The 26,881-nt window shown below is 35.5% G+C and overlaps 1 protein-coding gene across 3 annotated transcripts in view; it reads left to right on the forward strand.

Annotated features, from left to right (window-relative positions):
- E(bx) (nucleosome-remodeling factor subunit NURF301 E(bx)) overlaps nt 1–26,881 on the forward strand; it is a 50,251-nt gene that overhangs the window by 2,769 nt on the left and 20,601 nt on the right. The window contains exons 2-11 of one of the 3 annotated variants that reach the window (XM_072530633.1): nt 1,296–1,578; nt 2,173–5,225; nt 5,932–6,067; nt 12,643–12,860; nt 15,527–15,610; nt 20,842–21,126; nt 21,315–21,865; nt 21,927–22,307; nt 22,461–22,665; nt 22,799–23,025. In XM_072530633.1, coding sequence (XP_072386734.1) covers nt 1,296–1,578; nt 2,173–5,225; nt 5,932–6,067; nt 12,643–12,860; nt 15,527–15,610; nt 20,842–21,126; nt 21,315–21,865; nt 21,927–22,307; nt 22,461–22,665; nt 22,799–23,025 — 5,423 coding nt within the window. Of the gene's footprint in view, nt 1–1,295; nt 1,579–2,172; nt 5,226–5,931; nt 6,068–12,609; nt 12,861–15,526; nt 15,611–20,841; nt 21,127–21,314; nt 21,866–21,926; nt 22,308–22,460; nt 22,666–22,798; nt 23,026–26,881 lie in introns of all 3 variants that reach the window. The other 2 variants (XM_072530632.1, XM_072530635.1) reach the window with 2 other exon arrangements.

Here is a 26,881-nt window from a genome sequence, read left to right on the forward strand (position 1 = left end):
AGGTATAGTATTTATAAAGTCAGTTGAAACATTTCACTCCTACGAGATTTATAAGGGCAGTTCAATATTACATTTACCGGTAATCAAGTTAAAGTATAAATAACATGCTTCAATGTTTCAAACGTATTTGAACAATCCCCGTACTTCATAGGAAAGAGATAGAAGAAAGAGAGAATGAAAGATACATCCCATCAAATAAATATTGGACAATGATATGTTATTCAAAATCACCAATATTTAACGGACTACTTGGAGGTTCGGTTCCAGCCGGTGGCAATGGTGTACAGATAAGAAACGCTGTTGATTTATGCCAGTGCTGTACAGCTAAAATGTTTATTATTTTACGAAGTATAATAACTGTTTTAAATCATTATACTGTCAATATGGCCTATTGCCATTATATATAAATTATTTTTGTTGCTAAATATGACATGTTAAAAACTTTTTTATACACTTATGTACTTTACGACAGTTTTAAGTAAATTAAAATTGTCCTTATTCTGTTCTTCATTAATCTATATTTGAATATAAAAATAAATGATGCGCCCATGTCTGGTAATATGATGTTATTCTTTTAATGTTTGTCCGCAACCATTTTTTTGGGTGTTTCAACTGACTTTATAAATACTATAACATCTTTACTTGAAAATGGAGACTGCGAACTGGATAAGCCTACAATCAGTAGCCAATCACATATATTTGTACTTTTTACAAGCATCACTTATAATGGGTCTGTTAAGGCCGAAATTGTATCGATGTTAACTAATACTTTTGGATTTTATTATTAAAAATGGACCAATTACAAAAAACAAGGTTTTATAATACCTTCTAATGTTACAATTTTTAGTTGTTTCTTTTTGGCGTCTTTAATGCATTAGTTGTGTTTCTCCAGATGTGTTCGCCATCTCCTGGTACCTATTAAATGATCACGTACACAAAAACTAAGCCATTATTCATTTATAGTTGTAATGTTGTACAATTATATATTGGCTTTTTTGATTATTGTGTTGTCATTATAAATAATAGTGATTGACAATTTGACAGTTTGCATTTAAAATGAAATGGTGACAGCAAAATTAGAAAATTTCAATTTAAAGATATGTTTGACAACTTGTCTTGCACCTAATGTACTAAATTTAGAATTTATGTAACCTAAATGAGAAATTATCGCAAATCTTACATTGAACAATGTATACTTATTTCTTTCCTTATAAAAGATAAAATTGTTAATTCTAAACTTTGTTTATCAATGAAAATTACTGGTTTAATTTCTTTAACACCATATTTCTTTTCAGTATCTATTGGATATGATGACCACTGTCGAATATGTCACAAGCTTGGAGATCTACTGTGCTGTGAAACATGCCCAGCGGTATACCATTTGGGATGTGCTGATCCCCCCTTGACTTCTGTTCCTTTAGATGATTGGCAATGTCCACTATGCAGATCTCACAAAGTCTCCGGTGTTGTTGATTGTGTTCGAGGTTTGGAGAAACAGGGACTATTATCCAGACAGGAGCCTTTAGGATATGACAGACACGGAAGAAAATATTATTTTCTCTGCAGAAGGCTGTTTGTGTAAGTTTTTAATTTAAAAAAGCTATGACATGTATTGGTAGGCTGATATTCATTATAGTTTAGGCAAAATAGAGTATAATCCACAAAACAATCTTGAATTTAGCCAATCTCTTTCATCTAGATAGGTTTTTCTGTTTTTGTTTGTAAAATTTTTCTTGTCTTTCAGTTGCAATAAATATATTTTTTGTTCAACAAATTACTAAAATAGAAAAATTTTTAAATCGATCACTTTAGAACCACATAAAAAATATTTTCTTCATTTTCATATCTTCAAATTATTCTCTAGTATGACTTTAGACTTCTTTTGGTATTATTTCGATTCCTGTTTTCTTTTTAGAGTCATTCTATAAAATAGCTGTTTACTTTTCACTAAATGAATTTGAGTAATTAATGATCATTCGCAGGACAACACATGCTAATATATCTGTTTTTTATGTTTCATTACAACATTTTATTGTATTGTTGCTACACCATAGTAAATTACAACTATAATATTTATCATGCAAATAATTTATCCAGCCTTTCATGTCATTTAGCTATGTGAATATGCATTATGAATAGTATTTTTATTTATAAATTTATTTTTGATAATAGTGAAAGTCAAGAAGGTGAAATCCATTATTACTCAACTCCTCTTCAGTTCCAAGAAGTGATGAAGACCCTTGATGCCAAAGATATGGAAAGTGTTTTATACAGAGAGCTTCAAGATCTTAGCAGTGAAATAACAAAACATATGGAGTTGACAGAAAAGCTCACTAATCAATATAAAGCTAATAAAAAAACCTATCTTGATGCTGAGAATAGTGCTATTATTAAAATGAATAAAGAAAAAGAGGAAAAGTTGGAGGAAGAAAGGCGTCAGTTGGAGAAACATGATGTTGAAAATGAAGTAGAAAAGACGGAAGAAATTGAAACCACTGAAGTACCAATGGATGTAGAAAATACTGAGGTTGTAACTACATCAACTATAGAAAGTACAATTGATACTAGTGAAACAGAGAAGGAAGATGAGAATAATAAAAATAAAGAAGTGGTTACGAGATCTAAAACTGGTGCCTTAGTACCTAGAACATTTAATCTGGATGACTTGAGAAAGAAGACCTTGGGCCTTTTAAACAGAGATGATACTGATGAGTCTAGAATGACAAGGTTAAAATCTAGTCAAATGGCCAATGGCACATATTTGTTTAAACTTGGCATGGAAAACTCATTTAAAATGTATGTTAACCAATTCACAGTAAATGCAATTGCCTTAAATAAACCCCAGAAAAATGAAGAAAGAGATAAGAAAAGACATCTTTCTCATAAATTCTCACTGACTCCTGCTTCAGAGTTCAAATGGATAGGAGCATGTAGCGGTTCCAAAACTCTTATGTCAAATACTTTAAGACAGTCTATTTTACAACTTGAGCAGCAAGTTCAATCTTCTTTTATGCATCCCAACTGGCATCTGCTAAGGAAACACTGGTTGAATCTAGTCTCAAATTGCCAACAACCTAAGGATTTTGCTAGGGTTCTTGTTGTACTGCAAGCTTGTATTAAACCTGTTGTCTTTGCTAATGTATGGCATGAACATCTGGGACATATTAAGTTAGCTAGAGTTACTGCAACTGAAAGGGAGGAGCGAAAGAAGCTAGAGAAAAGGGAAAAGAAGGAAAGGGAAGAAGAGGAGGAGAGGAATAGAATGATCATTAGTGGTTATGTGAAATATACAATGAGTTTTAAGCACCAGCTGTGGAAACAGAAAGGTGAAGAGTACAGAATTCATGGAAGGTGGGGTTGGTTGTGGATTAGGACACCTAGAAATTTTCAGCATGTTGATTGTAGACAACTAGGTTTAGCTTCACCTCAGAGAATAATGGTACATATAAAAGATAGCAAAGGAACTAAGGTAATGTCACTAGATCCAGCAGCATACAAATTTCTTAAGTCTGGTAATTTAAGTGATACAGATGTTCCAAATTCCCTGAAAAACATTGAAATTGTCCCTTCTGTTAAACAATTTGAACAAATTAATGTCAGCAAAGCTCTAACTGCTACTGGTCGAATATTATACCCAAAAGTTGCCAAAAAATCAAAATTAGATAATTTATTGGCAAGAAGAATCCAACTGAAAACTTTGGAAGAACAGAAAATTTCAACATCAAAATCAGAAGGAGTCAAAAAAGAGGAAGATGTTGATGTAGAAACAGAAGAAGAGCCTGTCAGTGAAGGTATTGACAAGCAACTAAATAATTTGATGACTGGAAAAGTTATTTTACCAAATAATAGTCAACAAACTCCAGCCCCAAACAGAGATGTACTGAATTCTATAGCAAAGCGTATTAACCTTTTAAGAACTCAGTATACCTCTATTGCTAGGTTAGCTAAAGATTTTCAATGTTATGTTAAAGGATGCAATTCTGGGGCAGGTAACAGTATAGAAACAACCTGTTATTCACCTCTTTGTATGCAGAGAGTAAGAGTGAGAAAAGATCTGTTAAGTTTACTGAGAAAAGCAAATCTAGCAACAAACTCACCAAATAAACTGATCACAATACAAGCACCTGCCAGTGTCATTAAAAAGCCATCAATTTTAGAACAAACTCTAAAGGCACCCCAATTGAGTTTATTACCTAAAGAAAACAAAGAAACCCTTCCTTTAACAAGAGAAAATATCTGCAAAGGATTAATTACTGCTTTAGACACAGCTGCTAAAGTAGAAAATCAGAGTGACATTTATGTACCTGTCAAAGAACTTAAACTTGAAGTCAAATCTGAACCGCAAGAGATGGATTTGAACAAAATATCTGCTGAAGCAGTAAAAGAAATGATTTTAGGAGGAAAACCTTCTAAAACTATGACACACACTGTAACTACAACATCCACAGTTACCACCAGCACAACAGTAGTTGATGGAGCGGTGAGAAAGTTATCTTGTTCTGAAAACATAACGGATGTTGTTACAGTAACCAGTTCTTCAAATAATGGGTCAACTAGTTCGTTACAAACTTTCAATAGCAAGACTACTGCATACAGTGCCCAACAAAACAGAAGATTTTGTGCTTTTAAACTAGGCACAAAAAGAGAAGAAAAGACTATTAAAGCAGAGCGTGCAGAAGATGGAACTGAAAGAATATATTCAACCCAAAGTACTGAAGGGAAAATAGTATTAAAGAAAGTACCTTCTATGGACAATAAACGCAAAACCAAACAGATAGTAAAATATCCAGCCTGTTCTTCCTTTAAAACATTAAAAAGTTGTTCTTCATTATTAGTACTACCACCTCATGATACTAGAAAATTAGGAAGAAATGCTGGAAGGATATATATTCCTGGTTTCCATGCATTGGCAAAAGCAAATCATAGTGTTTGGCCATATCCCTGCTCTAGACCACTATTCAAAACATGCTGGGTCTTTAGAACAGTCAATTTGAAATCCCTAGCTTGTGCTGCTCTTCAGTTGAAGATATTGTGGGCTTGCTTAAGGTGGGATGACATGCAAGTGAAGCCACAGAATGCTGACGGAAAACACCAGATTACTACAGAGACTGAAATTTTATCCTTGGAACTGCTGAAGCATAGGCATAAGGGAAGGTTCCTGGAGAAGACACAGTATCTGAGAAGGAAGGTTGTGATTCCTTTGGAGCTTCCAAAAACTGTTCGAGGTTAGTATTATAATTTTTTTCTTCGTTTGCATTGGCTATTTTTAAGTTTTTACAAAACATTGGTAATATAAAGAGTTTCTCAAAATCTTGTGATTGATTTATACATTTTTTGGATCAATTTCAGAAATGTTTCTCAGTTAATATCTTATATAGACATAGTATCTTGTAGAAATAGTCAATATTTTTTAATAATAACCCATTTGGGTTGGGTTTAACAGATTGATCATTTACAAATGCAATAATGTCTACAAAAGCATGCAACAGAATTGTAAACTGTGCTTTTAGATGATAAAAAGTTTAAATTGGGTGTTTCCCTAGGTTTTTATCTACAATAATGTGATAGTTACAAATTGTTGTCAACTTGATATAACATGTTGGTTTGGAAAAAGTCTGAAACAGTTTAGAAAATATCAAAAGAACATCTGATCAAACTGTTTAAGTTTGGATTTGATTTAAATATACAGAGGAGACATATTTCACTCTAGCCATTAAGTGATAAGCTGTAACATCTTAAAAGGTCATAAAATTTCCATTAAAATGTAAGTTTTATAGTTTTTTTTTTTTAGTTCAAAGATATTTTTTGTTATAGTTCAAAATTTGCTAGCATGGGCCAGTGACATTGATCTTTTAGTAAAATATTTCAATTCTATCCTCTATGTTTACAAAAATAAATAGTTTAGATGTTTTTTTTTGTATATATATATAGAAGTAACATCTATAAGAAGTGGACTTAGAAAAAGAAAGCGACCAGAATCACCACAGAATATGGATCCCCAGGTCTCTGAAGAATGGGTGGATGAAGATAAACTAGAGTTGTGGGAAATTAAGCAATATGGAGAAAAGTAAGTGTTGATTTTTTCTTTTTTATTGATTTTTTTATAAAAATTCCAGGAAATCTATTCCTTATGCAGAAGTAGTTTAAATAATATTTTTATATTCATAACCGACATTGTTGTGTGTGCCAACAATTGTTTAAGTTAAATAGTTGGTGTTGTACATGAGTTTAAAGGAAAGAAGATGTAAGGGAGTGCAGTATGTTCAGATAATTAAGATCAAAAGAAACAGTGTATTTTTTGTACTTCATAAAATTTGTATCATATGCCTGACACCTTTTCGTATATAATGTGAAGTATCAAGTGAATTTTCTGTTCCATTCGTTTCTTCGGCTTCCTGTTCTGAAAATAGTTTTCTTTCTCCTCAACTACCAGTACCTCGTCTTCATTTTTGTCAAATTTACCTAACAACGCATCTTCATTTTCTTTCAACTCCTGTCAATCATTTGACCAAAACTTCTAGCTCTCTACTTGCCATTATGTAGTTACTAGAATTCATAAAAAATTTATTAAGTACACAAAATACTTGCCTGGACTATTTTTCTATCCCACTGCATATATTTGCTTTGAGTTTCCAGAAAAAGTAAAATACAGCCATCTTCAGTGTTTACAACACACTACCAACGAGAATAGTTGAAGTCTTGTAATGCAACCATGCGCAGATGCGACCCAAGCATAGTTTGATAATGCTTAGGATACAAATATTCCTCACCTGAGTACTGAGTGGTTAAAGAATGTACCCAGGCTCTGCAAAATAAAATTATAAGATTCAACGAAAGTATTCCGTATACAAATGAAAGTAAAAGGTCCATTTGTCTCTCTGTGGCAGTCTCGTCAGAAAATATTTTTAGTATTATAAAGGTACTGTGTCTATAGTTCATGTAGGTCTTTAAAGAACTTTGTACACACGAAATACGACCACAATTCCGTGCATTATAGTTGAGAAGAAATGTCTGTTCGCTCACCGACAGAGCCAATCCAAAAGCTTAAGTTCACAGTTCAACTTAATACTGAACTATAATTTGAATTTCTTACTTTTACCAAGATCCTCTGCGAAATTATACGATTATTGGCAAAAGTAGGAAATAAAGGGTATGTAAAGAATATTTCCTACATTTACCGTCGACTCTGGTAATTGTATACAATTACCGGTAATTGTGCACAATTACCAGATTCCTACTCTTACCGTAACATATATATTACACTCCATAATAAATATATCACTCCACCGGGTTACTGTTTATTGCTATTACATATTCATTTTTTTGTAAAACCGTAAAAGTATTGTAAAAACAATTCTGTAAAGGAATATTTTTCTTTATCTCTTAGGACAAACTCCAACTTATTTTTCACCTGTTCATGTTTGACTGTGTGTGTTAAAATTAACAGATCTTTTGACGATCTTTTTAGTAATATTTAAATATAGTAAATGTAACAATGTAGGATAACAATTTGGGTGAAGATTAATAATAAGTATGAAATACAAACAAGTGCTGCAAAATACTCATCGACAGTCACAATAACTTCTTAATTTGATGAATAGTACGAACCCACCAAGAAGAGCTACAGTTTTGAGAATAATTCAGCGATTTATAGTGCAGATCGTCCAATTTTACCATTGTTAAGACCCTTTTACCATTGTTACCATCAACCCTTTCGTTGATAGCAGTCGAGAGTTGTATTCTCAAGTTATGGTTTTGCCTTTTTTAAGATAATCAGAATAATTCCTTAGGATTCTTAAATCACCGACACCGTGATTTTTTTTTTTTTATTTCTCGGGTTCTTCTTATACTGCCGTGTACCTAGAGTGCGTTGGCGAATTATCTTAAGGCCAGACGTCTGTCTTTTGCGGCATGCAAAAGATCGCCAGTGTTATTTATGCCTGTCCAGTTCTTTATGTTCCGTAGCCACGACATTTGTTTGCGACCTACTCCTCTCTTGCCTTCAATCTTTCCCTGGATGATTAGTTGAGGGATTGCGTATTTTTTTTTTCCTCTCAGAATATGGCCGAGGTATCCAATTTCTCAGGTATATTAGTATTTTCATCTGTCTATTAGATAAAACAGTTATTAGTCATTCGCCTACGTGCCAATACCATCCCAGTTGATTTACCACCGTTGTTTGATCTGTTTCGATCATGTTTCTTTTCCTTTTTAATATAATAATCACTTTTGAACTGAACTTGGTGCACTTTATCAGATAACAATAAGGATTCAGATCCGGAAGATCCTGCATAGACGCCGTATTTGTACTAAGACAAATCACAGAAAAGGTCATCGAGTACAATAAACCAGCATATCTATGTTTTATAGACCTGACAAAGGCTTTCGATCGCATCCAAGTCGAAGACGTCTTACACCTTGATACCAATCAATATTATACAAACCATCGAAAACATCTATTTCAATAATCGAATACAGGCAAAGATAAACGGAAAACCAACACACCAAATGGGGACTCGTTAAGCCCACTTCTCTTTAATATAATAATAGACGAAATAATACAAGCAGTACGTAAAGGTCATGGTTACAGAATGGGGAACAAAGAAATCCAAATATTATGTTAAGCAGACGACGTCGCATTAATCGACGAGACAGAAGACGAGCTCCAATGATTAACACACATCTTCAATACAATAGCCAAGAAATACAATATGATAATACCAGCAGAAAAAAACCAAATGTATGACATTCTCTATCTAAATACCCACTATGATGTAAAATCGAAATTGATGGGAGAATAATAAATCAGGAAGCAAAGTTTAGATATCTGGGAAGAGATATATCTAGTTACAGAGGTGTTGAAGAAGAAGTACGACAACAAAGCTTAAAAGCAATTAAAGCAGTGGGATCTCTTAATGACACAATCTGGAAGAACAAACACCTAACACAAAAACAAGAATCTATAGAGCAGCAATTAGACCTATATTAACATTCACAGGCGGAGACCTGACACATCTAAAACGAGACGACTACTAGAAACAACAGAGATGAAAATACTCCGACGAATATCAGGCAAAAGTCTGTTGGATAGGGAGAGAAGCGAAAACATGAGAAGAACATGCAATACATAAACGGATGGGTGACAAAACGGAAACAGGAGTGGAACGAACATATCAGTAGAATGGCAGAGGATAGGATGGTACGAATAGCACGAGATAACTCACCAAAAGGACGAAGAAGTATTTTCAGACCAAGAAAAACATGGTGCGATAATTTAAACAATTTAAGATGCTAATATTGAAGAAGAAACAAGCTTTAAAGTCTACGTACATACAACAAGAAAAAGATCATTCTTTTCTTGTGGGTCTAAAAAATCGCTTATTATATCCCAATGACCGCGCCACCTTAGGCAAGTACCGAACCGAAGAAGATGAGAATTTCGTCGTTTTTATACCGGTTATATAATACTTCGTATAATACTACATAGAGATGGTTGGAGAAGCCTGTTGAAGGAGGCCAAGGCCCGATTTGGGCTGTAGCGCCATTGGATGGATGGATGGATATAATACTTCATTTCCACAACTTTTATAGCTTTAATTTTATTGGTCGTTGAAAATGAATTATTCTCTTCTCTTTTAATAAGCCTTTTGATCATTCGAGTATTACTATTCATCGTTTATTTATATGTTTTATAAAGAACAATATGGACTTATTTTTTTATCTTACTTCAAGAATAGGTTATAATAAATAATGGATTATTATCGTAAATTTACCTTAAACAATCTTTCCCAAATTGTTTTAATTATGTATATATTTTATATTCTTTCAATTATTAGTTTAACTACACTGGTTCATAACAACGGGCGCTTGAAAATTTTTACAAATTTTGATCATAAATAACTTTTTGCAAGATGGAAAATCGTCCCAGGTTAATTCACATCACACAGAGTGGACTCGCTAGTTAGATGTGTAAGAAATCGCGAAAAACTACCTTAGTATGCTAATTCATGGAATGATTCGGAAAACACCATAATTCAAACTTAGAGAGGACAATATCCGATATTGATATTAAGAAGATGGTTTCTTCTTCCAATATCTTCTTCTTCAAGTGCCATCTCCGCGGCGGAGGTCGGCAATCATCATAGCTATTCGGAATTTTGAGACGGCTGCTCTGAAAAGTTCATTTGATGTACATCCGTACCACTCTCTCAGGTTGCGCAGCCATGACATTCTACGCCTCCTTATGCTTCTCTTTCCTTGGATCTGTCCCTGCATAATCAGTTGGAGCAAGGTGTATTTCTCTCCACGTGTAATATGTCCGAGATATTCTAATTTTCTTGTTTTTATTGAATTTAAAATTTCCATTTCTTTGTTCATCCTTCCCAGAACCTCTTTGTTTGTGACGTGTTCTGTCCATGATATTTTCAGAATTCTTCTGTACACCCACAGCTCAAATGATTCCAGTTTTTTCATTGATGTCGCATTCAAGGTCCAAGATTCCATTCCATAAAATAAAGTCGAAAAAACATAGCACCTCGCCAACCTAACTCTTAGTTCCAGTTTTAAATCCCTGGTACATAGAACTCTTCTCATTTTGTTGAAATTTGCTCTAGCCTTTTCTATTCTTATTTTTATCTCCTGATTGTAATCATTTGTGGAGTTAATCATTGTTCCCAGGTATGCATATTTGTCCACTTGTTCGACGTTGGTTTCGTTTATAAGAAGATTCTCGTTATTTCTTTGAGTTTTCGATATTCTCATAAATTTCGTCTTCTTGACATTCATTGTTAGACCATACTCTTTTCCATACTCTGCTATTCTGGTCACCAGTCTCTGAAGATCTTCAATGTTTTCGGCTAAGATCACAGTGTCGTCCGCATATCTAATGTTGTTAATGGGAACTCCATTTACCTTTATTCCAGCTGTTTCACCCTCAAGAGCTTTGTTCAGGACCTCTTCGGACTAGGCATTGAAAAGAATTGGCGACAATACGCATCCCTGTCTTCCAATATGCTAGCGTTTAAATTAACCCTGGCCTCCTGTAAAGTATGGCTGCAATAAAGGCGATTCGGTGCCTCTCGACTCCCAAGTTCTGACGTTCATCAAATTGTGCGTGCCATGTCCCAACTGTTACGTGATCTTCTTTTCGGTCTTCTTCTGGAGTCGTATTTTCGAATTCACGAATTTTTTCGTGTACGAGTTAACTTGGAAACAGCAGATATGAAAACACTTCAGAGAGAACATCTACACTACTACACTTCATGTAGAGAACATCAAAAACTGGGTAAGAAATAGAAGAGTAGAATATAACGATCATATAAGCCGAATGACAACAAATAGAGTAGTAAAGACGGCAAGAGACGGTTCTCCAATATGAAGACGATCAGTAGGAAGGCCACGAAAACGATGGAACGACAACTTACTGGAGGCACATTGAAAAACAGACCTCCACATAAAAAGAAGAAGAGTTAACTCGAATGAAAAATTTCGTATACAAATCTGAATGTGTATTTTTGAACGTTCTTTGAAATGTTATACGTATAAGAGAAGAATTTGCACCGGCAACACTGCAAATTCAAACAACCAAAACTAAAATAAAAGATTCGGATGTTTTTCTTTACAACTGTCCAAAAAATTCCAAAATTGGACCACACATAAAAAAAATAAGATCAAAACTTGTTAACATTTTTAAGCGGCTGTTTTTGTGCACCTGAATTTTTTTATACATAAGGGTTTGATGGATTTTTTGAACCCCGCAATATACCCTTATTTACCTTTAACCTTGCAGAGACCAATTATAAATTTCTTGTGGAACTATACACAATTGAAGAACTTAAAACGCACACTATCTACGCATTTGTCCTATTTGCAGAACAATGCTATACATTTGCATAGCATGTGTCTTGATATCAACATGGAAAATATAGTGCAAGGCAATATGTATTTTTTACAGTTTTGACTTTACAGCTATAGGGTCTCGACATATTCCTATCGATGCTCCTATTATTCTTATTATGACCTATAATGCACAATCGACACGGGCTGATTAACAGCTAACATTGGAAAAGAAATTGTTTGATATGTGCATCTATTTTCAATAGACAAAAAAGAAAAAGACTTACTCATGAGTAAGTCTTTTCTTCTTTTTACCTTTTGTAAGTCTTTTTATTTTTTACCTATTGGAAAAGGTGTTATAAACATATGTAAAAGTTAAAGTCGTAAAAACATACAGTATACCTTGACCTGCACTATAAAATATACTCTATCAAGGACTGTATTATATGTGTTTTGTATTTCCTTTGTTAGGAAATATTTCCTTTTGGCGATTCGTCTGTAAATGCGTTAGGCATTATCAAGATCAAACAAGTGACGGGCTATTGTAGCATTAGAGATCAAGGAGAAGAAGGACGAAACATTCCTTTGTTACGGAAATTAAGTAGTTTCAACAAAGGTTCACAACTACAATTTGAATGTGTTTTAAGTTATTTCATTCTTTAAATGAATAGTGTACAACATGAATTGGCTAAAAATAAACTGTGTCTCTGTCCCATACCACCTTTTGCATGCTCTGTCCACTAACCGCTTGTGTCGTGTTGATTTTCATCGCAGGATCGAAAAGGTTAATCAGCAAGTTATAACTAGGAGTCGTACCGGCAATCTTCCGCCAGCCAAACCGACCATCGAAGCTCCCGATATCAAAGTGGCGGTCAGCGGCAAGGCTACGCCGGAAGAGATCAAGGAGAAGATGGAGCAGCAGCTGCGCCTACAGAGGGCCGCTCATCAACAGAAGAGGGCTCTCGAAGTCAAGAATTTGGGATTGAAGAGCGGTGTGTTGGAGATGGTGGGCAGTACGGCTCAATGTAAGTATAAAACTTGTATGTTTTTTTTTGTATAAAGGAAGATTTGTTTTAAATAAAATTCTTGTAGACACAATATTAAAGATGACAATAATTTAGTTTGTGCATCTGTATACTCAGTTTGAGAACCAGTAGTTTAAATATTTGCCAAATATCAAAAAAATATATCAAAAATCTGCTACAATAACAGCTATACCTTCGCTGGTGATTCGCCTAATGAGGAGTCAGGGGGAAAACAATCTGAGTCCACAAAAACAGTTTTCATGGAAATCGAAATTTAATGTTTTAAATTAAAACAAACTGTTTTAACTCAACCGTATAAATCGGTAAATTTTTTCAGTAGTACGTTGACATGTTTACAGAGGAAAAATCAAGAGAAAAAATATTTTATTGGTGAAACATCATACAAAAAATTGAGTGTGCCGGCATAGACCATGAACGTTCTTCCCCAGTAGCTTCTGCGTCACAAGATGTTTCTTCCTCTGAACTTCCCTCCTGTTGTACCTTGTAAATGAGTGTAGAACTTTCTAGAGTTTACGTTTTCCAAATATTTGGTCAAGTGGAGAAGATCTTCTAATTTAGCAGCTTTGACCGGAAGTGGGCCGTTGTAGTAACTTTCGGACTTGTGATATTATGAGCTTTCCTTAGATTTCTTTTCGGGTTTCATTTAACTTTGCATTTAAACAGCGAGCTTGTAAATAACTCTATTCTCTATTCTCTAGAAATAGGTATTCTTGTGAAAGATAAATTGAGGGCTATTTTTCCTGATTTCCAACACTCGAATAGGTCTCGTAGGCATTGGGCATTTCTTGGGATACTTGTTGGAGAAATGCTTAGTCCAATTCAGTAATTTGATATCTTTCCCATAGTCCACCACTTGGAACGGTTTCGGTTTCATTCTGCTGTTGCGGAGGACTTCTCTCCAATCATCTGGAGTTTCCGTATAAGCTTTGTCATTAATTAAACTCATGTCTCGGTCGCACTCTAGATAGGAATGTCCTCTGATGGGAAAAATTACTTTCACAAACTCAAACCGTCCATCTGTCTGAACTGGATAATGAAGAAACCGAAAAACTGTAGTCAGCCCCCTTTTTTGTTACCGATTCGTCATAAGTATTGAAAACAGAGGTAGAATCGGCCAATACATGTACATTAAAGCTTATAAAATTAAGTTGCCGTTTATATTAGACATCGTTTGAGGTCACATTAGGGGTTGGTAAATTTTTTTGGAACTCTATGGTTATGGCTTCGGTATCGATTCGAAAATTTTTCACTTCTCGCAAATGAAAATGTTTCTCGTTGTTTTTTTCTTGTAGTTTCTCCAAGATTGTCATACGATAATTTATTATCGAGATTTTTTTCTAAGTACATACATAGTATGTAACTTAAGTTATGTTGAGTTCTTCAGGGAGATTTTCCGGGAGTAATGCGATTTTCTTCCTTTCAAGGACCCAATCAATTCTGTCACTTTGACGATAGTATCTTCAGAAATTTTGTGGGGCCTATTTCCGTGTTTTCCTCTAGCGTCTAATGGTACAGATAGATAGATAGATAGACAGTGCCAGTTGAGGCCAGTGATTTTCTAATTCTTTGCGCTCGGAAAGCAGAAATTCCATGAATGGATAAGAATGGTTTGAAACATACTTGCACATCACTAAACACTCCATCAGGGCTACGATATTCACATTCTAACACGATATGAATAAGAAGCAAGATTAGGTGTCCCTGTACCCAATCGAATGTGTCGCACATAACTGGGATAACGGTTATCAGACCAACTAAATAACGGTTCTTATCGTCGTAGTTAGCAAGTTCATTGAATTGAGTCAAAATGCGTCTCCTTTCGTCTTCATTGACGTTCCCAAAACAACGAAAACGGTGACACTTGCAATCTGGCCCTATATCATGAGTGGTGGCTCTCAGAAGTTTCATAACATCACGAACACGGCCTTTCCGGTTTTTCTTCTTTTTTTAGCAGCAGTCCCCACATCTACATCACTACAATCGCTACGACTACTTTACATTTTAATCAGTATGCATTCACTACTTTACTATTGTTCAAATAGAATCAACTGGCAAACTAGAATACACCAATGAAGTCGCTAAACTAAGAAAGGGAATCACAGAATTGCTGCACCCGACCTGTTGAGACAGGGACGGGGCGCCTTCGGACCCTGACGGTTATTCTCTCGCATCGCGCGGCCTATGATGGTTCTTCCCCAGTACACCGTTTCAGTTAACATTTGTTATAAAAGGACTGTAAATGTTTTCCCTTTTACTTCGTACCATCCGAAAGTAATATGTATTCATCACTAGAAAACTTCGTCATCTCAATTTCGACCAAAAGTGGATGTTTGTGGTTTTCCCCATGACTCGTCAAATGTTTCCAACCACACTGCACTATGTTGCGAAGTTGCCACGCAATTAAATTTTAATGATTACTTCTTGTAATTTTATTCACTTCCTCTTCACGTTTTACAAATATTTTAAAACAGAGCTTCCTTAAACAGATAATAAATACCACGAGAAATACTTGATATTCATGTAGCTGAAATTATATTAGTTGTATCTAATATAGCGATACTTGCACAAATTATAATATAGCACAAAATATTAGATAAAACTTAGTTTATTTTGATATTTCTATTGATTTCTCTATTATTATAAAGCAACCTCTGCTAGTAGTACTACAGTAACAACATCAAAAGCGTCATCTACAAGTAATGCACCATTACAAGCAATACAACCTAAAGGTAGGTTATTTTTGTTGATGGTGTTGTCTGTCTTTACTTTATTTCACAGCAGTCGTTACTTTGTTATACTTTTATCTTTTTATTTTACATATTTTCCCACTAGGGGATTTTATTCAGTTTTACAAAAGGATTAAACTACCTCTGAATAGATGTTTAGACATGGTTCATTTCTTTTTTATTGTGCATGTAATAGGTTAATGTGTTATATTTGAATGTAGTCTGTGATCAAAGCTGCAATAAATTTCGCACACGTACGTACAGTAGATCCGCTGGATTTTTGCACATTGCCATCATTTGTGTTATAGGAAATAAACCAAAACATGTGAGCCAAACTTACGTCGGTTATACAAAATAGAAAATGGCTAATATTACAATGGACGTTTTGATACTTCTCTTTTATTTCATTTATTGGATTTTGAAAACTGAGTATACATTTTATGAAAGTGATTTTCCAATTTTTGGAAACCTACAGGTTGTTCAATAACAACTACAGTAAATAAATCTTTAAACGGTAGTAATCAGAAGTGATTTCATTGCATATAAGAGAATCATATGGGTTATGATCTAAAAAACTAAATAGAAATCTACCTCAGTGCTCCATTATCTTGATCATTTTGTTTATTCAGTTCTAAATATGGTTGTCAGAATTAATTAATGACTTTGTCATTGCTCCAAAGGCCCTCCATACATTTTTTTCTAATTCGAAATACAACACATTTAACAAGTTGTTGTGCTTAAGAACTCAATGGCTTTCCAGGCATACTCTAAAAATAAAAACTCTTCTAAAAATTTATACGACACTACTGTCTTCTCTCTGCCAAAGCAAAATCTTCAATTTCCGATTTCTCTGTTTTTAAGATTAATCATTTCAGGGGTTTACAGAGTAATCATCTCTCGTTTATTTTGCCGCAAAGTACCAATAATTGTAAAGTTGTAAGGAGGTTTCAAAAAAGTATCCGCAAGGTTCACTGAAGTGAACCAATTGTCCATTGTGACTTTTCGGTAACTTCCGTAAGTAGTTTCAGTCAACTTTTTAACATAGTATTCTCCTGAAGATTCTCCATTTGTGTGCGTATGTTTGCCGAGGTAAGGGTCTGCGTTCAAAATGACGTTTATTCCGTATAATTTGTTGTGTGTTCGTTGGAGAATTAAGTAACGAAACTCTGAATGAAATGCACAAATTTATTTAATTGTTTACAGCTTAGGGTATAAAACTATACTGACATTTATAAATACAAACTATATCTTAAAAACCTCTCATAGTTCTTGATCATATCGCTGACACCTCGAGATTATCAGCTTGGGTATTTATCTTCGATGTAGTCTGAATATTGAGATAAAACACACACACACACACACACACACACACACACACAGTGGCGTGCTCGCCACAACACCTCCCTCCTGAAGACCGAAGCTGGGGTGTCCAAGAAGGGCTTCTTTTGCAGCTTCGAAGTTTTGGCTTATAGTGAAGAGCCTCTACGGACATACTCCGCACAGGGCTGGTAGGGCCACATAAAACAAAGAAACCAACCGGCAATAACTCATTCTACTTTTGTTGTTATGAGAAGGCCGTAGATGAAGTGTACCACAAGATAATCGAATTATATGTTGCAGTTACGTCGTTAGTTGCCATTGTATTAACAAAAATAAATTAAACAAATAAAAAATGCAAATACTAGATATAATAGCTTAAAAGTTTGAAAATAGCGAAACAGAGTAAATAAAAAAATGAAAATAAATAAAAAATTAATATAATTCGACTAACCTTAAGTACTTCCGTGAGAACTTGGCTTTACACCGAAAAGCGTTGAAAGTTTGAAAATGTTGCAGCGTCTCAGATCAAGTGGATTTACACTGGAACGGGTGGAGAACGTTGTACCTTCTGGATCAAGTGGGTTTACACTGGAACTGGTCGAAATTCTACTATGAAGAAGATTATCTTTTTGTTCTCCAGAAAATATAAGTCGTCCAACAAGACCATTTAATTCATCCCTTGTTACGAGAGAATTAGTATGTTTAAAAACTTTAAAATTTTTAGACTTTAGGCTGAATTGGGTATTTGTGTGCAACAGAATTTTTTCGAACATAGAATCGTTCATTAAACACTGAAATACATCTAATGGTACATTATCATCTTTGCCTGTCCAGATGGTCCTTGAACAATATGCAAAATATTCCTTTTTTTGTAGTACGTTTCCGAAGATTAGATACAGTACTCCAGCTATGACCATTTTTGCCTTTGAGACTCGTAGTCAAATTGGAAGTATGCGGTTCAGATTCGTCCACAATGTTTTCGGTTTCTCGCTCTTCAACTTGTTGAAAACACACTTCTTCATTACCTTTTTCGTTTTGATGAGGCTGAGTTATTATTTGCTGAAATGAATGGTCTTGTTGAAATCTCATATTGAACTCTATTTGAAGTGCTAGGCATAGAAACAGAAGTAGAGTAGTTATTAGGCTTTCTTTTTTCGATTTAGGACTTCTTCTTCTCGTAGCACAACACCCCGGGGTGGGTTTTGGCTGACTGCACAACTTGCTTTCATCTTGAACGGTCGTCCATAATAGGTGGGTCAGTGGGTAGCCCCATTGTTCTTAGATCTGACCATATATTGTCTCTCCATCGCGTTAGTGGACGTCCTAAGGGCCTTCTTCCTGTGGGGGCCGTTTTAGGACTGCTACACTCAAAATCAAAATTCTAATTGGGTTAAGGATTTTGTACTCTTACCACTTATCGTCACATATTCTAGCCATTTTTTAATTAAATTTTCTGTGAATGAGAAAAGAAAATAATAATACCAAGATAAAAAAAAACTTACATCAACACTAACCTTTCGTAAAAAATACGAACCAACTGCGATCTTGCGGTTAACGACTGCACAAAGAAAGGCAACTACACTGTGAATGTACTCGACAAACTGATTCCCGAACCCGAAGCTACTTCAGTACCACAATACTTCTACACATCATGCAAGGTTGCCAAATCTTAAAAGAATAATCAGCGTTCGTAAATTTTACGAATGGTTGGTGTTCTAGAAAATAACTAAATGACAATTTAGAGGTTAGAATAAATGTTATATTATTCGCTATTAGCTAATAAATAAATTCTTACCCTAATAAATCGACCACGAAGGTAACACTTAATCGTTATAAAAACTGTTTGATAAAAATATGTATATTCAAAGTACGAAAAAGGATTGAATATTTAAATGACATAAAAATAATTTATAAACACTACAAACGCTGTCAAAACTTACAATTATCGGTAGGTGAATCAATCACCAACCATCTTCATATGGCTGTCTATTCGATGTATGCTGTTGTGTATGGACAAGAGGCTTAAGTTCATCGATTTATTTCCGAGAGTAGAAAAGAGATGTAATATAACAAATAATTCGTGAATAATATGATACTCGTGCAAAGATCTAACGAATGGACTGAACATAAGTTGTCGGTTAGCAGTAGTGTGTGGGTGTCGAGGTATTCTGTCAATCTGTTGACCATTATATCTTCTTTTTCTTCTTTTCTCTATTTCAATACATACCAGCACCTGTGTGAAGAGTGTCAAGTGCCACGCAATTACAGTTTCTATATTTCCTAGGCATATACTGCTTTATCTTCTTCTGTAAGTACCTTGTCTTCCAGAAACATTGGTGGACAGTCGCATCATCTTTACTTTGCCCGCAGCGGACCTAAATAGTGTGGTGTTCCACACCACTGGCGGAGGTTCTTTAATCAGGATGTTCTTCGTCGTCCAGGACCACATTTCCCTTCTATTTTTCCCTGAAGATTTACATATAGTAATTTATATTTAGGAGTTTTCATGACGTGGGCAAATTACTCCAAGTTTCTCCTTTTTATGGTATTCAGAATCTCTCTCTTTGTTTCGGCGCTGTAAATTTACTTAAATCGTCACTCTATCCACCCACGATTTCGTCAACATTCGGCAGTACGCCCACATCTCGAAAGCCTCAATTCTTTTACACATTGTTTCAATGAAAGTCCATGTTTGCCGTAATATACCATTCTTAAGGGGATTCTTAGCCTCTGTCGGTTAGTACAGACACTCCCACGGTTGGACAATGATTCACATCATTATCATAGGCTCTACACTCCATAGTTTGTCTTGGCCTATTCTAGGATCATTTTCCATTTTGTACTCTTACCACTTACAAGTCGTCTTCCCCTGGTCCTTAAATCGTGCTCTAAGTCTACCTCTTCTCTTCACTCCATCCGGTCTTTGGTTATAAATGCGTTTCGACTGCTCCATCTCGTTCATTCTATCTAAGTGGCCCAGCCACTGCAGCCTGTTTATTTTGAAGAAGCTACCAATACTAGGTTCACTATAAAGGCGGTAAAGCTCAAAATTATAGCGCCTACGCCATAATCGGTTTTTCTGCTCTCCTTTACAAATATTTTTGAGGATTTTACGTTCAAAATAGCCTAAACTTTCTTCATCGGTGTGTGTCATCGACGATGTTTCTACCTTTCGATTATAGTTTATCCGAGACGTTGTTGTCTTATACTTTGCAATGACCAACAATTCTAAAGAAGGACACCATATTGTATTTGCTTGATTCATTTAGTTTTCTCAAGAATTTGATTATTGGGTGATTACAACAATATTTTGTCTACAATACGATTTATTAAGGTTAAGGTAGGTTCGTCTTCAAGCTGTATGAATTTTGACATCCAGACCTTTTTGAAATCAGCTTTTAGATCAGTATACTTGTAAACCAGTTCCTTTTGCAGTTTTTCTTGGAGAATACTTTGTATTATTCAAAACATTCCTATGACAGTTTTCTGTCTTTCTATGGTGCTGTTTTCTAATTTCATGTCATATTTTGTCATTCTTCTTATATGGTTGTGGTAATTTTCGTACGTTTTTGCATGTAGGTGAGTTGTATTTCCATGTTATCTTTGTAACTAGGGTAGTCTCCTTAGTTCTACATCCCGATCTCTCTTAAACATTGAAGATTTTGCAAATTGAACGAAAAAATCTATTCTTCCTCTTCAAATTACATTTTCAGATCTTTCTGGCTTTCACATAACACTTTGCTTCTCACAATGTTATCAATATGCCTCATTTATCAAGAGGATTTGTCTACATTGTCAGAATATGACACTTTATAGCGTTTTTTAACTACTTTTATCACAGATACATGTTCAAATTGAATTCTATCATCAATATTCGTACATAGTCATTTATTAATTTTAATTTGATCCTCCAGTGACGACTAGCGATGGTCAAGTGAAGATAGTAAAGAACGTCGTAGTTCCAAGCCAGGCCATAGTCAGTGGTAAAAATACTCTAACCTCATTACTTACTTCGAATACTACTAAATTGGCCGGTCGAAGGATATTGATGACAAAGGGACCTGATGGTACCACGAGGGTCATAACGGGCTCTACTATCATACCTAAGACGCTACCTACAACACAACAAAGCCTGATAAAATCTCCTGCGGTTACCGGAGCACAACTGGTGCAAACGCCCACGCAGAGTCAACAACCAAGTTAGTATATTTTGATTTTTTTGTTTTTAATTACGCTTTAGGAGACACTGACTTTACAACGAAATTGCGTGTGTATTATACATTTATTAATGTGTGTTCAAAGTCAAGAGCAAAAATTTAATTCTTAATTTATAAATCGTTAGAGCTTTTTATATTATTTCGTTTACGCGTTTTCTTTTTCTCTGCAGCAACTTCAACTTCAACTTTAGCCAATTCGCAACCGCAAACGCCGCAATCTACCAAAGATTCTCCGCAACGTGTCCAAATAATGCGCATGCCCGATGGCCGCATCAGTGTCAAAGGTCTTTTACCTGGACAACAGCTCGTTCAATATCCGGACGGTAAGCTTCAGGTTTTAACAACATCACAACTCCAATCGTCCGGTATCGTAACGTCCAAACCGGCAGCTCCAGTGACAACAACTCCCAAAGCTATCATTAAACAGACTATACAAACTTCCGCAGGTACTAGGGCGATTGTTCAATCGTCTCCAGTCGTAAAGCAAGCCATCATTGGTCAACCCCAAGTTCAAACTCCGCAAGCTGTGAAGAGTGCACAACCGCAAGTATCCACTCCACAATCTCAACCTCAACAAGTAATTATCAAGCAGACTTCTTCTGGCCAACCATTGGTGCAAAAACTCGCTCAAGGAAATGTTGTTTTGGGAGCTGGAGGACAAGTTGTACAACAGCAGGTACTGCTCAGCACTAATCAAGTCATCAACCAAAATGGACAACAGGTTGGTACTTATATAAATTACATTATTTATGAAGACCAATTTCTCTTTTCAATTGTTCCAGGTTATAACAAACCAAATTGTCGTCAATAACCAGTCACTAGCCCAGCAATTGGCTACGGGAAAAGTTCAAGTAGCTACAATTAACGGCCAACAAGTACTAATTAGACCAACTGGTAATAACCAAGCCCAGGTTGTCGCCCAATTAACTCCCGGACCCGTTACTCAAACAGTGCCACAAGCACAGACTCCGGTTAAACAGGTTATTCGTCAAACAGAACCTCAGCAGCAAGCGCAGCCGCAACAACAGCAACAAGCGCAGCCGCAACCACAAGTGCAACAGCAGCCGCAACCACAAGTGCAACAGCAGCCGCAACCTGCCCAACAGCCACCAACGTCAACACATCAAGCTATTCAGCAAGCTTTACAGAGTCCAACAAAACCGGTAAGTGTAAATTCAGACTGCCCATTTTCTAACAAGTTCTTTGTTAAAAATTTCCCCAGTTTCTCGTTTTTCATATTTCTTGGTCTATACTACTGTTAACTTACTGGTACTTAATGATCGTTAAAATAACCGTAAAAAATATATTTTTTTCAGGCGCAGGATAATCACATCGATCAGGCGACCATGGATCAGTTGATGACAGGTCAGCCGCCCGGAACCGTCATTAAATGTGTCACCGCGCAGGTTATCCAAACCCAGCAAGGTCCCAGGATCGTTCTACAGGGGCTACAAGGAGCTGACTTTACTCCTCAGCAGCTAGCAGCTGTCCAACAACAAGTTAAACAACAGTTACTTAAAGGTTAGTAGATATTGTTTGTAGTTTTGAGTCGGTAAAAATATAATTAAAGTTGAAAACTATTGTAGTAAGGTTCATCTTCTGCATGTACCCATGATCCAATTACAGACCATGTATGTTTACTGTTTATTTTCAGCTCAAGCTTCAACCGGCAAGCAAGGAGTATTGGGTCCGACCAAGATCTATCTCGCGGTACAGCCCAGTAGTACAGAACCGTCAACGGAAACGACATCAACAAATCCCCCGCCTTTGGCGCCGGTACAACAAACCACCGCTCCCGCTCAGCCAGTTGTTACCCAGCAAGTCGTCAACCCTACTGTCGTAACTCCGAAACAAACACCCGTTAAGCATATACAGCAACAGGTACGTAAACAATCTCAGCAAAATCAAAAAGTTAGTGTTCAATGATTAGATATGGGCTATTGGATGTATCTTCGTAAATGTCGTAAATGGTTTTGCGAGAAATTTTTCAAATATTTAGGATTATTTTTAACTTTTAATCCAAGTACAATTTTGTGACATATTTTAAATTTGTTTAAAACGCAATATGAAATTAATTAGTGCACTGTACCTCAACAAAAAGTATCATTTTATATACGCAAATGAAGAATTTATTTATTTAAAAAATATTTACCTAGTTTAAAGCTTGCAATACAATTTTCACGATCGTACAAAACACATTGATCGCCAAGGATATTAAGCATATATTCGTTAATCTGCCTACCTTGGTCGTGATTTTTTATAGATGTTATACATCAATAGGAACAGACATACGAACATATATAGAACAAAAAAGTTAGTCTTTGATTGTCAGTGGTATGGACATGAAGAAGAACTAGCGACAACAGATGGATAAAGAGAATAACCGAATGGAACCCCATAGGAAGTAGGAAAAGAGGACGGCCCCGAAGATCAAAAAGCAATCAAAAATAAGAAAGCACCGGGACCTGGAGGCATCTCACCTGAGCTAAAGTACGGATCAAAAAAATTACACTGGATGATAAAATGGATATTTCAGAAAGCCATAAATGGAGAACAGTTCCCAAAGGAATCGACGGAGGCATATATGACATTTATATTTAAGAAAGGAGATAGAAAACGATGCGAAAACTACAGAGGAATAAGTGTAATATCATCAATAGGAAGATACTGCGAGAAAAGATAGAGCAAGCGATAAAAGACAAAATCGGGGAGGATCAGGCATGCTTCACGGCAGGAAGATCATGCATAGACCACATATACACACTAGAACAACTGTTGAAAAAGAAAAAAAGCAAAAAAATGCCAAAGTATTTGGCATTTGTGGATCTGAGAAAGGCGTATGACTCTATACAAGATACTAGATACCAGGTCCGAACTATGGGAGGCAATGTACACATTAGAAATACAGACAGAACTCATAGAAGCTACAAAAGCTCTGTATAAAGAAAATAAAGTGTCCATTAAAATGGGAACAAGAATCATAGGAGACTTCGCCACAACAAAAGGGCTCCTGCAGGGTTGTTCCACATCTCCAACACTATTCAAAATATACTTAGAGAAAGCTTTGACTACATGGAAAAGAAAATGCGAAGGCATGGGAGTACCGGTACGAAACGAATACCTATATACGTTAAGCTTTGCAGACGATCAAGTAGTGATTGCACAAGACCAAGAAGACCTCAGTTACATGATGAAGAAACTACAAGAAGAATATACCAAGGCTGACCTAGATATTAACCTCGCGAAAACAGAGTACCTATCTATAAGTGAAGAAGACATAAAGATCTACAGATTGACGACAACGTAACAATCAAAGGAAAGGATAAATTCAAATACTTGGGGTTTATATTCACGAAAAAGACAATAACAGAGGAAGAAATTAAGCAAAGATTGAGACAAACAGGAACAGCAATCCGACAACTTAACTTAGTATGGTGGGATAGACACCTAAATATGAAGACAAAAACAGAGATTTATAAAACATTATTGCGAAGTATTATGACATATGGGGCTGAAAATTGGATCATAAACAAGAAAAACAGCAGTAAGATAGTAGCAACAGAAATGGAGTGCCTGCGAAGATGCTGCAGCGTAACAAGAATGAATAGGAGAAGTAATGACAAAATAAAGCAAAGAACATCAATAGAAACAGACATACTAACATATATAGAATACCCGTTTGGTCTGTATCGTTTAAACTGACAAGAACCAAGTCGAGCAAAGAAACATGTTGCTCTTTAAGTATTAAAATCTTCAACCATTGTCATCGACCTAGGGTCGCATTATAATTTAAATTTAAATATGTAAAACCATATATTGATGTCTCCGCTACAATTTTAGTGTTAGCTTCAAGTACCTACCAAAAGAAGGCACTGAGGATGATCTGAGCTAGATCGAAAACGTTAACGTTATGCATCTATAAATTTTGGACGACACTTTTAACAAATTTTAAATTAAATGTTCTTATACTAATACAAATTTTGAAGTTTTTTTACTTCTGGAAAACATGATTGTTCTATCGTTTGATAGAGGTTCAGTTTATTTTCTAGTCCTCGAGTGCCTATTTTGGTAAAAACTTTACTCAAATGGGACAGGAGACTGATAGGTGTACAATATTTGTATTTCCGTAGAGTCTCCTTTTTTATAGATTAATAACATTAGAACTGTGCTCCAATCGCTTGGAATTATGCTCTGATATAAGTTGGAAAAATTCCAACTTTTCAACTTTAATGGGCTCAACTACTGTACCATGTTCTTCGGGTGCCTTCCCGTGTTTCATCGTTGTGAGTGCATGTCAAGATCGAATTTTATTTCGTCCTTGGTAATTTCTGACATATCTTCTGAACCCTGGTTAACCACTCACCTTCTTTTTTTCTATCTCTTCGAGTATGCTCTGTATCTTTTGCTGGCTTTTATAAAGAAAATCAAGAATCGAACAATCAAGGAAAACATTCATGAGCATGAAAACATTTTTTTTTACAAGATCAGACCTTAGTCTGCAGCTTAGGATCCGAATGATCAAATGTTACGTTTTTTCTGTCTTACCGTATGGCTGTGAAAGTTGGACAATGGACTCTGAAATAGAAAAAAGAATAGATGCCTTTGAGATGTATATATACAGACGAATGTTGAAAATTCCATGGGTACAAAGAGTTACTAATGTTGAGGTACTTCGTCGCATGTGTAAACAAAAAGAATTACTAAGATTAAACAAAGAGAGATAAATGCAATACTTGGGTCATGTGTTGAGAGGCGAAAGATACGAATTACTGGAAGGAAAAATACATGGCAAAAGATCAGCAGGAAGACGCCAGAACTCGTGGCTGAAAAACCTGAGGAGATGGTTCGACCGCTCATCCGCAGAAATCTTTCGCGCAGCAGTTTCCAAAATTACAATCGCCATTTGGATCGCCAACCTTCGAAAGGATACGGCGCCATGAGAAGAAGTATAATTTCAAAACCAATATGATAAAGTAAGAGAAATGATAATTCACTGATTGAAAAGTAAGTGAACTCAACCTTTAATGACGAAGAATAATTTTTAAGTGTAATAGGCTATTCAATAAGTTTTGCGATTCAATAAGGGAGGATTAGCCTAATTTTGTTATGTTGGTATACTCTTCATATGAACGTATGTGAATTTTCATTATTCCATTTCTTCAATTAATACAGTAGAAAGATGGGTTAAGGACGTCCAAAAACAGCAACAACTCCAGAAATCGTAGAAAAAATACAGGATATGGTATTGGAAAATCGTCGAGTGACTGAAAGAGATTCATTGGGAAGTGCAAGCAATATTTTGATTAAGGTATTGGGTTTCAGAAAGCTGTGTTTACAATGGGTGCCGTATTTGCTAACAGTAGAACAAAACACATTCGAATACGACTTTCTCAGCAAGATTGGCAGCGTTTTCAAAAGCATAAAGTGGACTTTGTACGCCGATTCATCACTATGGATGATACTTGAGTCTATCACCATGATCCTGAAATCAAAACAAGATGCTAAAGAGTAGTGTGAACCTGGTTCTTTGGCTCCGAAACGAGTTCGTGTCCAGAAAGCGGCCAAGAAAGTGTTAGCATCAGTTTTTTGGGATACGAAAGGAATTTTGTTTGTGGATTACTTGCAAACTGGTAAAACAATCAATTAATCTGATTGTAATCTTTTAGACCAGCTGAAGGAAAAAAATCGTAAAAAAGATACGGTTTGTAGAAGGAAAAAATCCTTTTTATCAGGACAA

Source organism: Diabrotica undecimpunctata, chromosome 4, assembly GCF_040954645.1.
Source record: "Diabrotica undecimpunctata isolate CICGRU chromosome 4, icDiaUnde3, whole genome shotgun sequence".
Taxonomy (NCBI): domain Eukaryota; kingdom Metazoa; phylum Arthropoda; class Insecta; order Coleoptera; family Chrysomelidae; genus Diabrotica; species Diabrotica undecimpunctata.